This window comes from Hesperophylax consimilis, chromosome 18, assembly GCF_061612785.1.
Source record: "Hesperophylax consimilis isolate HC1 chromosome 18, BYU_Hcon_1.0, whole genome shotgun sequence".
NCBI lineage: Eukaryota > Metazoa > Arthropoda > Insecta > Trichoptera > Limnephilidae > Hesperophylax > Hesperophylax consimilis.
The window spans coordinates 15,869,920-15,885,768 of NC_142853.1; the positions used below are offsets into that span (position 1 = coordinate 15,869,920).

Below are 15,849 nucleotides of genomic sequence, written 5' to 3' on the forward strand. Positions count from 1 at the left end.
ATATATTTGTTAAAAGGGAATGGAATTAAAAAAACATTAATTTATTATTGCAATTTTTAATTGTGCTTTTCAGTTTCAATTGCCTCTTATCATCTTCCTCCTATTTCCTCAATTGTTTTCAAGTATCAGGACCCTCTGGAGTCTGGGGAATTCTGTTTAACGAGACGGCGGCTTATTTGAGGCAGTGGCCGCCTCACAGCAGACACCGGCTGCGGCTGCTTGATCGTCGAGGCGTGCGAAGCAGGGGGATGGTCCAACTATCCCACGGCATATGGTCTGAGGCGGGGGCTTCTGGATCGGAGACTGCATATCCAAAAATAGCCCTGGAAGTGGACGGTTATCGAGGAATGCTTCGTCTTCATCTTCTTCTATGGAGAACACCTCCATGAGTACCTCTTCTGCAATGGCATTCGGGTTATCTGGAAGTATAAGAGAGAATAGTGCGTTTAATTTACTATAAACGCTCCCGAAAGAATTCAAATAATTCTATGAAAAAACATTTAGCGTTTGATAAATATTTGTCGAGGTTTGCAAATTTTCATATTAAATTAAAAAAAGTTAAGGGACAATAACTTTTATAACATCTTTGTCTAATTAAATACATTTTTGTTTCGTGTAAAGTAGTAATTACAGTTTTCATGATGAAAAAACCATTTGTAAGTGACTTTATCAATGTTTGAGTTCAAAAATTTTATATTTTTAAGTCGATTTGTACTGCACAAAACTGAGAGTCTTTAATCCACATTCAAGAACAGTATTTTATTTTGAAATATATTAAAAAATAGCGAATTTATATGGAATCTGAATTCTGACAGTTCGAGATGCACGTTGCAAGGTTTTAGGGATTAACAGGAAGAACAATAATTCAAAAGAATCAGTGCGTGACATTGTGTGACTTTGAACATCCTCATTTGTAATATTATAATACCTGATGCCGTTATCTCCTAAGGACTTCACCGCGTCGCTATATTCAAGTAGTTTGTTTACACTGTCACTCGTCTTTCGTAAAATTAATGCTTCGATCTCGTTTATTCATCCTGAAAAATAAGACAAATCTTTTAATTCGACTCAAATCTCTAGTAAGATCGCATAATAATTAACAATACCAAAAACTATTGTACTTACCAAGAATGAATTGGGCAGAAATGTCGCCTGCATAAATAAACCACGTCTGTTTACCGTTTTGACGTTTGCAATTCCATAGAAACAATCGCATTTTAAAGACAGGCGTTGCATTAGACATTATAAAAGCGCTGTTGCCAGAGAGATTCGTCTAATAGCTGCGTGGGACCTTGTTTTCTGTGGTGAAACGCACCTAGGTTTATGAGCAACTTTATCGTATGCATAATTTTATGTGACATATAGTTATGATAAACTTTATAAGGGTTTGGTGAAAAAGCCCGTTATTCAGAGGCAACTCACACTCCGGTCAGTTAATTCTGATACACCAAACAGAATGGCTGAACCCTCTCGTATGAATTTGCAAAGTTTGGGAACAGATCACAAAATGCGCTGGGTCCATGTTCTTGCCATTTAGTCTGAAATCAGAAAAAGAAACTTTAGAAAAGGCTTCCTGCAATAACCAATGTAAACGATCCTTTTATTTATTTACACTTTATAATTCAAATTAAACATGGGACTTGTATTAATATGCTAATGCCATACGTATACATTTCTGCATATATGCTCACACGTAAAAAAAACTCTTCTCTTTTATGCCGACCTTATAATTAAATTTTACTTTTTGTCTAATACACAATGAAGATTAAAATGGAATACCCAACTAAACTTAATCTTTTCACTGCATTACTAATGTTTGGGTGTGTGAATGCACATAGTGGTGTGTAGGTTAAAGGAAGAATGATGCATACCAAGGCGCTCAATATTGAATAATTGTTTCAGATTTCATGGCCGCTCTGTCTGATCCGCGAGCCTTCAGAAAGGCAGCCCAGGAGCGCTCTGACAACATGAACTCCCTAGGAATAGAAGAGGCAGCGGCAACGGGAGACCAGAAGAAGACCAAGGAGGTGGAGAAAGTGGAAGGTTAGCCCAAATCGGTTAAATTTTATTCTTAATAAAAATAGGTAAATTATAAATAAAATTGGACCCAATAAAAAATCCTTGAGGAACACCCAAATTTATTTCAATTAGTTCTGTCTCCTGTTTTCTTTCTTGGAGGTATTTGATGCTTATTTCCTCTGTGGCATTTTCCACTTCTATTTTTATATCCTAACTAACTAACTAGCCAACCACCAGCCGTTTCTCTCAGCCATAGAGGATGGACCACGACACAACTCTGTATTGGCACACACTCGTTGCTTTGTTGACATTAATACATTGCCTCATTCATACTCTTCTGTTATTCTGACATTACCTGACTCAAGTATTTGATTTACTTAACTGTACCATGTCTTTCTCGGGTTCTTAACTTCTTCTACCATTCATTTTCACTTCCATATAATATATTCTCCTGCCACTCCTTTTCTGTTTTTATCAAAAAAATGTGTTTTTACCTATTTTTGTGTAGGAATCTCCTAAAAGTCGTCCAATATTTTATTGTGGATGTTTAAAAATACAATGCGTGCAATCTGCAGCTTACGGTTAATCTTGATCATTACATTAAATCAGCCTTGCATTCTTTCCTATCCTCGGGCATTTCGAACTTCTATCATTGATGGAAAAGTGAATTAAATCTCCGTTCTACACGTCCACTTTACATCCTACATGTTCCACATCATCCAATCCCTGTCCCTTTCTATTTTGAGATGGAGCCGTTATAAATGATAATTGGTTTGCAGAGCCCCCGCTGGTGTTTGAGCCCATCACGGTGGACTCGCTACGGGCGGAGAAGGGCTTCCAGAAGACGGGACGCAAGCAGCAGAAGGAGCTGGATCTACTGAGGAAGCGCCAGGCCAAGGAGAAGATGGCCATTCAGAAGGCGCAGTGTGCCGCCATCGAGAAACTTATCAAGGGAAAAAAGTAAGAACTTTATTGCTGTACATATCTTAATATTTATCTAAGACGCCAGTAAACTAAAAAAATATTGAGCCATGATCACCAAAAGATTGTAACCGACAGTTTTGCTCAAATAGCATTTTTAAGATTGTAAGCGTCCTAAACTGCTAGACGCACCACCTTAATATTTAATAATACAAAATTATTATGTGTCCCTGTAAACTTTTTCATATATTACGGTGGTCTTAAATATAAGTATATGTAAAATTATCTTAAATGATTATATATTGTGTCGCTTTAGATACACAGTAAAACAACTGCTAGATGTGCTTACTCCGTAAAATTTATATTTTCCTTTGAATGCCACACCCTCCTTTTTTGCCTAATTTTGACTGCAAGCTCAGATGTGATTTCTAGTTTCTTATATTCATCCACTCTCACACAGATAACTATACACCATCGTATTGTTCTATTCTTCCAGTAAAGCAGAGTTGACCTCTGACCCGGCGGTGCGCAAGCTGGTGACGGAGCAGACGGCCCAGTGGAGCGAACTGGCTGAAAGGCAGCGGCGTGAGCACTGGGCGGGGGCCCGCCAGCGCCTGCAGGAGCAGAGGGAGCTGTTGGCTCGGCTCATGGAGGCGGCCCAACTTGAACAGATGAAAAAACTGGAAGCCAAGCAGGAGCGGTAAGAACTCCTATCCTTGTACAACTATGGAGGTTGGATAGATGAATAGATATACAGTAGAACCCCGTTAATTCGTACCCCGATAATTCGAAATTTTCACCAAAAATTTTCCGCTGAAAAAATTTTTCATACAAATTTTTTTTTTAATTCGAAATTCGTTAATACGTAATTCGAAATTTATTTTTGTCCGCGCACGAAAATTTGTTCGTGTAATTCGAAAAAAATTGATTTTTGCGAAAATAAATCATAATATTTCGTAAATCTGAATCTAAAAGTCAGCCGTGGCGATAAAACGCCGAAAAATGTATTTTTACGTAGTTATACGTCGTCCTAATTAGTATTATTATTTTGTAAATCTGAATCGATTTACACTGGAATGTCGTATTTTTTCAAATTTATTTCGAATATCCGAGTTTGAAGGGCCGATAAAATACGTTTTTCGCGGATATATGTCGTAGTTTTACGAGTTTACACCAAATATCTGAATTTAAAGGGTCGGCCGCGAAATTTCGATTTACGCGTAAATGTATCGTATTTTTACGAATTTATTTCGAATATCTGAATTTTAAAGGGCCCGCCGCGACGGAAATCGGACGCGAAATTTCAATTTACGCGGAAATATATCGTATTTTTACTAACTTTACTTCGAATATCCGAGTTAAAAAATACGGCGCGACGGAAATCGGCAGAAAAATTTCGATTCACGCCGAAATATTTCATATTTTTACGAATTTACATCAAATATCTGAATTTAAAGGGTCGGCCGCGACGGAAATCGGCCGCGCATTCTCGATTTACACGGAAATATATCGTATTTTTGCAAATTTATTTCAAATATCTGAATTTAAAGAGCCGGCCGCGACGGAATGCGGCCGCGAATTCCCGTTTTACGCGGAAATATATCGTATTTTTACGAATTTAAATTCAGATATTTGAAATAAAGGGCCGGCCGCGACGGAAAATTATCGCGAATTCTCGATTTACGCGGAAATATATCGTATTTTTACGAATATCTTAATTTAAAGGGTAGGCCGCGACCGAAATCTGTAGCGAAATCTCGATTTACGCATAAATATATAGCATTTTTACGAATATCTGAACTTAAAGGGCCCGCCACTATGGTAATCGGCCGCGAAAATAAAGAAATAATTCGTTTTAATACGAATTTACAACTAAAATACCACCTGGATTTGAAGAGGCGGCCGAGAAAATCGATTTTCGGCGTATTTTTTATTTTTATTTTTTTTCATAAAATTTCAAATTATGTGGGAATTCGTTAATTCGAAATTTGATTTTTGATGTCCCGTGGATTTCGAATTAACGAGGTTCTACTGTACACACTAGAAATGCCTTCCATGTAGATTTGAATAGTAGACTTACACAGTTAACTTTTGGTTCTAGACCATTTACATACCAGAGTGCTTTAAATTGTAACATACTGTACCTCTTCTACCCTGTGCTCATCTATACTTTGAAATGCAAAACAAATCATTTTTCTAGCTTAATTATTTTTATTTGCCTGAGGACTTGGAAACTCCACTTTCACATGGACTGTGAAAGTCCTATTACAGTTCTGTTACTATCCAAGTACTGTGAAACAACTTGCCCATGATGAAATAATAACAGAACTTTTATGGAACTTGAATTTTTACTTTGAATTGTTCAAATTCTGTGAAAAACCTGTCGAAAGTGTTTACAGATATACGAAAAATAAATAAATTGAAATATTCAGTTTTGGTGTTCTTATGTAAGTTTTAAGTAGGGGTGGAAGGGATTAAATGATATTTATCTGTATCATTCCTTCTTCCAGAGAAATCAAGGAGATGAATGCTCGTCAGGCCAAGATATCTGTGGAGACTAGCAAGGAGGTGGCCAACGATAAGACCCTCAAGACAAAAGGAGAGAAGGATCGCCGGCTGAGGGAGAAGAAGCAAAACATCACCAAGAAGTTTATGGATGAAAGAAAGGTTTATACAAACATTATTGCATTATTTCTGATGTGTACTTTAAATGCAAACATTTTCGTATAATATGCTCCGCCAGACGTACACTTCGGTGCGGCGGTACCACGCGCCGCTCTAGGCCGCCGCGCAGAAAAGTCTCACAATAGACTGCGCTGTAAACCGTTATCTTACTTTCGGACTTTACTTTTCTGCGTGGCGGCCCGGAGTGGCGCCTGGTAAATTCAATTCAATTATTGAATAGGTTTTTGATTACATCCTAAAGTCACTGACATTTCGCAATGTACTTACAAGAAATGTCAGAATAAAGATTCAGTGGAAAATATATTCGCGTTACTTTTGATTCCAGATAAATTTGCTGCATTTGAATGGATTTCAAAATAAAATATTGTTCTCGAAAGCAGATGAAAAACCTTTCAGATTTTAGTATTACAAAATGACGCTAACCACTGGAGCATTCTCCTATATAATCAATTTCAGCCAAAGCTCGCTTGGAAATTTTTAAGTGTTTGATTTGAAAATTTCACACCCTCTTTCAAAAAATTATATCTTGGAATTTTAATTTGGAGACATATAAACTTCTCAAAGTGCTAGAGAGCCATTGACTGCACCTACATTTGGTTTAAAATTGCTGTTTGCAGTACGAGGAAATTAAATACTATGACTTATGTATATTGTCTATGGCCTAGTAGATAAGCACTGCTATAAATTCAAGTTTTAACATGAATTTTTTTAATATATAAACACATGATCAATGACTTGTAAAAAAAAAATTCAATATTTTCGTTTCAAGGAATGTCTATAACAAATAAGACAGAAGAGATGCGAGACATCTTTTGTAAGAGTGTGAAACTACTAAGTTAGCTTTATGTTTAATCGAAGATATTAACGGGCTGGACCTTATGAAATACATAATTGCAATAAATGTTTTAAAATATCTCTTCAAAATTCCCACATTTTAGTCAGCGTGAGGTCGCAGGCGTTTGCAAATTGGCCAAAATATGATCAAATAAAGTCCAGTTGCTAAGCAATTAAAATTTTTAAACGCAAACAAATATAAAGTTTTTAATCTTGCTTACTGATGGTTTTAACTATTAACGAAACCAAAAATATATTTAATTCGGCAAAATTATTATAAAAGTTATTTTCACTTCACCTTTTTTCATTTGAGATAAACATATTTATTAAAAAAAATGTCAAAACTTGTCAAATATTTTTCAAATGCTTAAATCTTTAAATTAAATTTTTAAAGCAAACTGACGGCGGCGCAGTATTCTCTCTTTCTAATACTGTTTAAATTATATTTATCACCATAAAACAAAATGAGATACTATCACTTTTATGAGACTGAGTCAGGCTGGGAGATATTTTACCGGTCAGTTGCTAAGTTGGTATCGCGTTTGGGTTCAATTCCTCGGCTGGCTAAGTTCTCCATCTTGACACAAGCAACATTTTCCGCTTACTGTGGTGGTAGAAGGAGATTTTCAAATATTGTCAGGTTATTCGTAATTTGGGAATGTTTGTCTTTCTTTTAAAAATAAATTGAAATATCTCTCAAAAAGACTAAGGTTGTTTGTTGTCTGTGAAGAATGTCTCCCAAATTATCCCAGAGAGTTAAAGCACATTTTACGATTCAAAGTAAAATTGCAAATCCGGATTTATTTAATCTCTAAATTCCTAATTAAACACTTTATCACTATAATGTCCATGTTAATTTCACTCTGCAGACTGCAAACATCAAACAAGGGCGAGAGAAAGAGAAGCTCAAGGTGGTCCATGACAAACAGCTGGAGGAACTGTCCAAGGAAGTTGACAATGTGAGTGTAATTACCCACGTACTTACATACTAGTATGTACATTGAACTATAAAAATAACAACTAATATCTGTACCCGAGAAGCATACGGATGCAAGTCCAAAAAGCTAAATGTTCAGGAGAGCCAAAATACTTTTTTTTCTGTAAGTTTGGTCTCATAACTTCTGCGGATATTCATGATAATTGTTTTTTTTTTATCCTATTGAATCAATTAATTTTGTATCGAAAATGAGAAAATAAAATAAAATATTTTATATGCAAAGCCTAAAAAAAATGTTTTAAAAAAAGCATTGTGGACTTGAGTCCTTCTGCTTCAAAATGATATTGAATATTTTGGTATGACACATGGTATATTATAAAGGGATCAATGTTGAAAACTTCACTTGGAAGTAAAATAATAACTATATAACAGGTAAATATAAATATCTATTTTATTTATATTTATATTTCCCTATAAATAAAATAGATATTTTTATTTACTAGGTAAATATAAATAAAAAATCAAATCAAATCAAATCAAATTTCATTTGAAAGTAAAATAATAACTATATAACCGGTATATATAAATATCTATTTTATTTATATATTTTTTTATTTAGTTATAATTATTTTTACAAATTATTGGTATTTTCCATATCTTTATCATCTGACAGAGAAAAAAAAGATAAAAAAAAATAAGTGTAAAAAAAGTGCAGTGGCTCTGGTACCCACTGTAATATCTTTTGTAGGACACCAAAATTTGGTGTATTTAATGCGATTGGAATTGTATTTACCTGGGGCAATACCTCCGGGGTGCTCAAAACGGTTCCATGATAAATCGACAATTCAACACACCTTTAAAAATATAAAGTCATTAGAAACGATGAAAAAAATAAATTAAACCTAACCTAACCCACTTAACCCAGTTAATAGAGATTTTGTTCTTCACTTTACCATCACTTTTCATGACTTTATATAACTTTTTAAAAATGGGAAATTATCATGAATTATCATTTTGATGATTTATCCGGTCACCGCTCAAAACACCTCTCCTTTTTCTTCTAATATACTCGTAATAATATTTAAATTCAGTTTCCTGAAAACCATTTTTATACAGTAGCATCCCCGACACATTTACGTCAGCTCGTAGCCATAATACCGTTGATATTAGGAAACCCTTACCATTCATATTCTTCTTTCGATATACAAAAGGTGATTGTGAACCAGTTTTAAATGAAATATTTGAAATTTTCTAAGTTCATTGAGTGTACAATGTACTGATTATTAGTTTTGCAATATCTGATGAATTGTTCCCGTTAATTTTTTTTGTCGTGCGGTAAAATATTTGGAATTGGGTAGTTTTTTTTGCCCTTTCAATCGCTGAATGGACAGAGTCTACTTCCAGGTAATAAAAATTTAAGATGAATGATCTTGAGGTTTTTAATTTTTTATAAAACCTGCCATACGTAGGATATGGCTATTGTTATATTTCTATTTTGACCTGCACAGTTGTCAGACCATACGGTTATTTCTTCAACATTATTCCCCATATCGCTGTATATCCACTTTAAGAGGCAAGAAGCTACTTCATTTGCCACCTGTTTTCCATCCCTATATAGTCCATTTAGTAGTATAATGATGAGGTAAGGTAAATGTAAGTAAATAAATAAATAAGTGACATGGTCAGGTCTTCAATAATAATATCACCACCTATGTTTCTATCAGTCTTTTAAGAAGAATTCTGTTTCTTGAGCCTCGTCATACATTCATACACGGAAATACTCTTTTTCATCATTATTTATTGCAGGAATGCAATAAATAATGATGAGAGCACTGGGATTGTTCTGTTTAGTTCCACAGAAAACATAGAAATTAGAGGCAGAAGGACGCAAAATGGACTTGAGTCTACATTCGAATGTTTACTTCCATGGAAAGCGTAGTAATGTTAGAGGCAGAAAGATGCAAGTCCAATGTACATCTTTATGCTTCTACGGTGTGAATGTGCTAATGGTTCTTGCATCCTTATAATATTTTTGAAAATACCATAAATATTCAAGATAGGGCTTGCATCTTTCTGCCACTAATGAACATGATAATTTACTTCATGTCTTCATCAAAAACTCATTTCTTCAAATTTTGGACTTGCATCCGTATGCTTCTCGGGTACAGATATTACCTTTGTGTTTACCTAACAGTTAAGATCCTTAAATAGGAATCCTTTTAATTTGTGATATTTTTATGAAAATAATATATGGTATTTTTGCGACTTTACACAGTGATCGATTATCTCAGTATCGCCCTGGTGAAAGACCACCACTCAATCGAAAAGTTGCTTGAAATGGCTTTAGCCATGTTTGGTTCCGAGGATCTGAATAGCCAGGACTTCCCATCCTTCCTCCCCATATCCTTTCCTTCCCCACTCCCTTCAACTTCACTACATATTCTATATGGTGATGTCATAGTCCTACTGGCTCTGGACATTTGGGAGCAGTTGAGACTCTTGTGCGGTATTCACATGAAATAAAAATAACTAATTAAATGTTTTTTTTTTATTTCCAGCTCATCGAAATGTATAAAATTGAAGAAGCTGATTACGACATGAGCTCTAAAACCGAATTCTATGCTTAGACAATTACATTATTATTTCTTTTAAGTGTTTCCTATTTTATTATGTTTCTAAAATAATTTATTTCATGTTGAATATTATTATGTATATTGAGTTTATTTCATATTCTCCTAAAAATGGATTTCCGTCTTATTTTATTATCATTTAATTAATTCATGTAATGGTTACATTTTTATTTATGCAGTCCTAAAATTCAAATAGGTAATACATAGTATTTTTGGCGTTTCAGTTCATTTTATTACTGAATTATTAATGTATTATGTTAATTGAAAAATTATTATGTGCTAATTGTGTTAAACGTGTACCTACAATGTGTTATATTGAAATATGCACTGTGTTACTTTTGAGGTGTCATGACTTAGTCCCGATTTTTCATCACCTGTTTCTGAAACCGTACTTCGCACATTCGCTTATCCAGCCATCTGCTCTCCTTCAGTGTCCTAGTACATAATATCCTTCTGATAATCATTCATTTGGTAATCATCCAATCCTCAAACGAGGCAGGGAACTACTCAGTGTGGATGGAAACCATAGAATGAAGAAGAACACGAGACTTGTGATGTAGGCATGTTTTGTAATCCAAATGTCTGCCAAATCTGGCCTTAAATTCAAATGGGATTCAGGCAAGAATAAAAGAGGCAGAGCGTGTCTTAAATGGGCTAAATTACCAAAATGTAGTTTGAAAATCTACACGGAAGGCATTTCTAGTGTGCATTATAGTAGAACCCTGTTAATTTTTGCTATCCACAGGACGTCAATAATCAAATTTCGAATTAACAAATTCCCACGAAATTCAAAATTTTATGAAATAAAAATCGAATTCCTCGGCCGCCCCTTCAGGTTCGGGTAGGTTCTTCGGTGTAAATTCGTTATAATACAGCATATTCCATTCCAAATCGAAATATTGCAGTCGATTTCCATCACAACCGGCCCTTTAAATTTAGATATTCTAACTAAATACGTAAAAATACGATATATTTCCACGTAAATTGAAATTTCGCAGCCAATTTTCGCCACAGCTGGCTCTTCACAATTCAGATATTCAAAGTCGTAAAAATACTGAGCTTTGAAATTCATATATTTTATGTAAATTTGTAAAAATACAACATTTTTCCGCAATTATCAAATATTCTCAGCCGATTATGCTCAGGCTGGCCCTTCAAATTCGGATATTCTAAGTAAATTTGAGAAATTACGATATTCCAGTGTAAATCGATTCAGATTTACAAAATAATAATAATACGAATTAAGTTGAAGTATAACTGCATAAATCGACATTTTACGGCGTTTTACCGCCGATTCAGATTTACGAAATTATGTGATTTATTTTCCGAAAATCAATTACACTAACAAATTGTGCGCAGACAAAAAAAATCGAATTATTAATTAATGAATTTTGAATTAAACGAAGATTCGATTTAACGAAGTTCTACTGCATCCATTCGATGATGGGAACTCACTGAGGGCCCTTGTGCTAATAGAACTATTGTTGGGAATCACCAATAGCTGCAACCCGGAGAACCTGATAATTGGCATTGTTAAAAACCAAGCTTTAGAAACATGAAATAACAGACATTAGTGTTTTGTTTCTCCCATTATTCACCGTATATTACATTGTATGCAATGTAGTATCATGTATCAATCGAAATCAACACCAATATTTGTTTATTTTAGGTTTAAAATTGAAAATTATTTTTTTGTCGATTGTTGATTTTAAAAAATTACATAATAAGAATCCGTGCCATAGATATGAGATATATATGGAACAGTTTGTAATTTATTATTTATGTTAAAAATTTTGAAAACCCTACGTACGTACCCTAAATTAATAATACTACTTACTATTAGGTTTATTATTGAATTATTGAGGACCAATCATTTATTTTATTCGTCTTTAAAAAGTCTTTAAAATTACAAAAACAAAAGTATTTAATTTATTTTTAAGTGATTAGATTAAAAAAGGCACCACTAACATAGCCAGCTCTTGCCGAAGTTAAATTTAATATTATTTTGTTGAAAAACTCATTGAAAGCCAAATTTATTGTAATATTAAAATATTATATTTATGTTTACCCTCAGACGGATATTAAATAAGTTTTCTCTAAATTAACTATTGTGCCAAGCTTCATTTTCAGTATATTTATTTATTTTTTAAATATTATTTACAAATATGTACCTATTTGGATTATTTCAAGAATGTCCATAATATTATATTTTATGCTCATTGAATATTTATGCTCAGTGGGTAAAATCAAATTAAATAATTTTTATCTAGGAGTTTGTTCTAGAAAAATATCATATTAAAATTTTCTTTGCATGTTATTGAAAATCATAGAATAAAGAAGACAAGAAATGCCATGTGACTGTGATTCCTGATCCAAGTCTTCTGGCCAATCTGGCCTTAAATGTTTAATACAAAACTGTATTTCACCATGGTTATGAAATTCAAATGGAGAGACAGAGCGCTTGCTAAGTGGTTGAGAATCAAAGGGTACTAAGTCAGTGGCGATAATTGATTCCATTCAAATTTATATGGAAGGCACTTCTAGTGTTCTTCTCTATTCTGTATTGAAAAATATGACTGTTTGAAAACATGGCCATTGGAAAATTTTGACATTTTATTGAATTTACAACGACTTTAATTCAAAACTTAGATCGCTTATACTAATCCCTTAGTAAAGTATGATTTATTTACCACTAATAATTATAAGACATTACGTTTTTCTTTTCAGGGTGTTGAAAAGCATAATAATATTATGTTTGTATGTTATAAATGTGAATTTACATCAATATTTTAATTGGATTAAAAATCTATAGGCAAAAATTATCATTATTGATAAATTTTATCTTTTGAGGGTTAAACCCTTTTGAATTGTCATTTTTAAAAAAAACAAAGGTGTAAAAATGGATTTATTGAATGTTCCAAGGTCTTTTGTGAACTATTTTTGATTTACCATTTTTATTGTCTTTTACGATACATGAAATTTTGTTTGGAATATCTATGAGGGTTTTGAGTACCTAGGGTAGAACATTTGACTAAAACTCAGACAGATCGAGTTTAATTTTCACAGCGGCTTTCGACTTACCCCCTTTCCCAAAAAATTCCCAACCTTGGTCTTTCTCATCTCCTTCCCCCTCCCCATTTTCAACAGTCTCACAATATTCTCCAATTCAGGGCTGCCATAGTCTAACTGGCTTTGGCCGGTTGGTTTTCTTGTATAAGATTAAAAAAATATTATTCCTTGTAAAAAGGAGTCTGCTATAAATCTTTGGGTTTATTGTTTTACCACCGACACAACAAACCAGTATTTGTATTTTGTTATTTTTATTTCATATAAGTTTAGTATAGATAAATAAAAATATGAACTCTGGATTTCAGAGTATAGTGTTACCCTTCTTTCTTTAGTTTTGTGAAGAAAGGAGTAAATTATTTAATTTGTGGGAGTAATGTTAATAATATACGTAAGGTGGTGAAATAATGCATTATTGCTTCTGTCAAGAAAGGAACGATGCTCATAGGATTTATATTACATAAAGAATTGGATACATAAATTGTTACTTTTGTTGAACACAAAATACTTGTCCATGATGCTTTAGTTGAAATCAGAATTCAATTAGGAAACTGATGTGTATTTTCTAAATTGTTTTGCTGAGAATGTAAAATACGTTTTTTCCACTTTTAATCATTAGCTTCACCGTAGCCTAATTATTGTACTTGTTGGGTGTTTACTCCAGTCATGGGCAACCCATTGTACGCACAGGGCTGGCCCTTAACAAATAATCTCAAGGGTGATGTGTCGGGACTGTTAGGTTTTATCATCGCCTTGGTAATTCGGCGCCCGGAGCGAACTGCTCCAATTGCGTACACAGATTTGGCCTGAATAATATTTCCTTAATATCATCATTGTGAACATTGCTTTTTAAATTTATAAGATTTTATGCAGATATTTTTTATTGTTTTATTTCTTCTGATTAACACCATATATATTACATTAGTGTATTATTTAGGCTTGCGGCTATTTCATGTCTGGCCCTCGAATTAAAAAAGGTTGCCCATGCCTGGTTTAGTTTAATATAAAATATTATAGTCATTTTTTCATTCACCTTTTTCTTTAGTAAATTGGCAATTTTTCAATACTATATTAATTAAATAATTTTTATATCACTAATAATTGCTACTAGAAAACACAGTGTTTGAGTCTCAGTTTAATAATCTTCTATGGTGATATCTTGGGATATTTTTGTTACAATTATTAGTGGGGAACGAACATTGGTTATTCCCGTAAAGATGGTCACAAAATGGTCTGGCTGAAAGGTGGTTCAGTCTATGCGTTCCGCGCAACTCCATTTGTTGTGAACATTGCTAATGTTCTATGAAGCCTTTAAATGAAAAGAATTGAATTCTATGAAGTGAGATAGATGTGTACTAAGTAAAACTATAAAATTAGTCAAAAAAACTATGATTAAGAAATATTATAAACAAAATGATTGATATACTATCATGAAAAGTGAGATTAAATACAAGATTTAGAGAATTAGAATTAGTCGGTTAAGAAAAACATTATATATATTGCCATCGAATACCTTCAGAAGAGTAGAGTAACAATGTAATAATGTTCAATTATATAATTAGACAGATAAGCACGCCTCAGACCAAGTGAGGTTTTGTAAACTGAAACAATCTAGTCCAATCATCTATTGATTCAACAGTACTCGGACGGGGGAAACAAACAAACAAACCTACCTGTTCATCTCTAGTATTATAACTTCAGCTTGAATTTATTTTCAGGTAACTCCTTACATACATACATACATTTGTTAATTAAACTCTAAATACTGCAATTAACCCTTTGGATACGTAATTCAAATTGTGTGCAAATGATTGTCTGAAGTCACCAAACGCTTGAGATATTCACAATATACGTAACTATTCCACTTTTTATGGTATTGGGTTGAAAAGAACATTTTTTTCTGGTTAAAGCATCCAAAGGGTTAATTGCCTAGATAATAGAAGAAGAGAGAGATAGGCCATGAACCGTTATTAGTATGAAACCGCACGCAGAACACGTGTCGCCAACATCATTCACCCATACTAGTGTAAATTACCTACAGCGATGCCCCATCTTTGTTTCTACCTACCAGATATTGCTTCCATGCCATATCTCTCTTTGTTTCTATTATCTATGGTTAACCGTTTTTCACATTGGAGTCTGTTCCCTTAATTACGTTAAACTATATTGTTAATGTACATTGCATTTTAAAATATGTGGGACATTTTGTGTCAATTGGCATTATAATTATAAAACAGTAAAGAAAAAAATATTGATGGCCTATTTAAAATATATTATCAAAGTAACAGAGACAATTTCCATCATTTTGCTATATCTTTATTTCAAAATAACCTGTGCCAAAAATGTGTCCAAACTTTTGATTGTCTTTTGTACCAGTGTCCATCTTATAATATATTATTATTAAATAATTCTTACTATTATTTACACAATAATGTCCTTTTTCATCAATATAAATGCACCTTATACCTTTTTGTTAAATTTAACTATATTTCGGAGTGACATTGACTAACTCCATAAGAAAAAATTAAATGGATATTGAATAAAATAACTTTTAGAATTTTGAGACATAAAGAACAATAACATTAAATTAAGATAACTTAGATATTTTATAAATGACATTATCAGATTTGGAATGTATTTATTTTATCGGACACCCGTAGTACCTCTCCTTTGTACCTTATTTCTCATTGTATTATAAGAATGTTTCTTACAAAATGTATTGCTAAAAACAATATTTATTATTCATCCTCTTAAATA

At 33.2% G+C, this 15,849-nt stretch overlaps 1 protein-coding gene and 1 long non-coding RNA gene across 3 annotated transcripts in view; one reads left to right on the plus strand and one right to left on the minus strand.

Annotated features, from left to right (window-relative positions):
• Positions 1-15,726, plus strand: part of norpA (no receptor potential A) — a 98,982-nt gene extending 83,256 nt beyond the window's left edge. For both annotated transcript variants that reach the window (XM_089642606.1, XM_089642607.1), the window contains exons 17-22: positions 1,903-2,043; positions 2,799-2,979; positions 3,437-3,640; positions 5,451-5,607; positions 7,329-7,418; positions 9,955-15,726. In XM_089642606.1, coding sequence (XP_089498732.1) covers positions 1,903-2,043; positions 2,799-2,979; positions 3,437-3,640; positions 5,451-5,607; positions 7,329-7,418; positions 9,955-10,023 — 842 coding nt within the window. In that variant the 3' untranslated portion in view covers positions 10,024-15,726. The remainder of the gene's footprint in view (positions 1-1,902; positions 2,044-2,798; positions 2,980-3,436; positions 3,641-5,450; positions 5,608-7,328; positions 7,419-9,954) is intronic.
• LOC149415427 (uncharacterized) lies at positions 68-1,890 on the minus strand. Its single transcript, XR_016303778.1, has 3 exons — positions 1,126-1,890; positions 929-1,037; positions 68-419 (listed from the first exon to the last, which is right to left on the minus strand). It is a non-coding gene; the product is annotated as an uncharacterized LOC149415427 (long non-coding RNA).
• Positions 15,727-15,849: the final 123 nt, after the last annotated feature.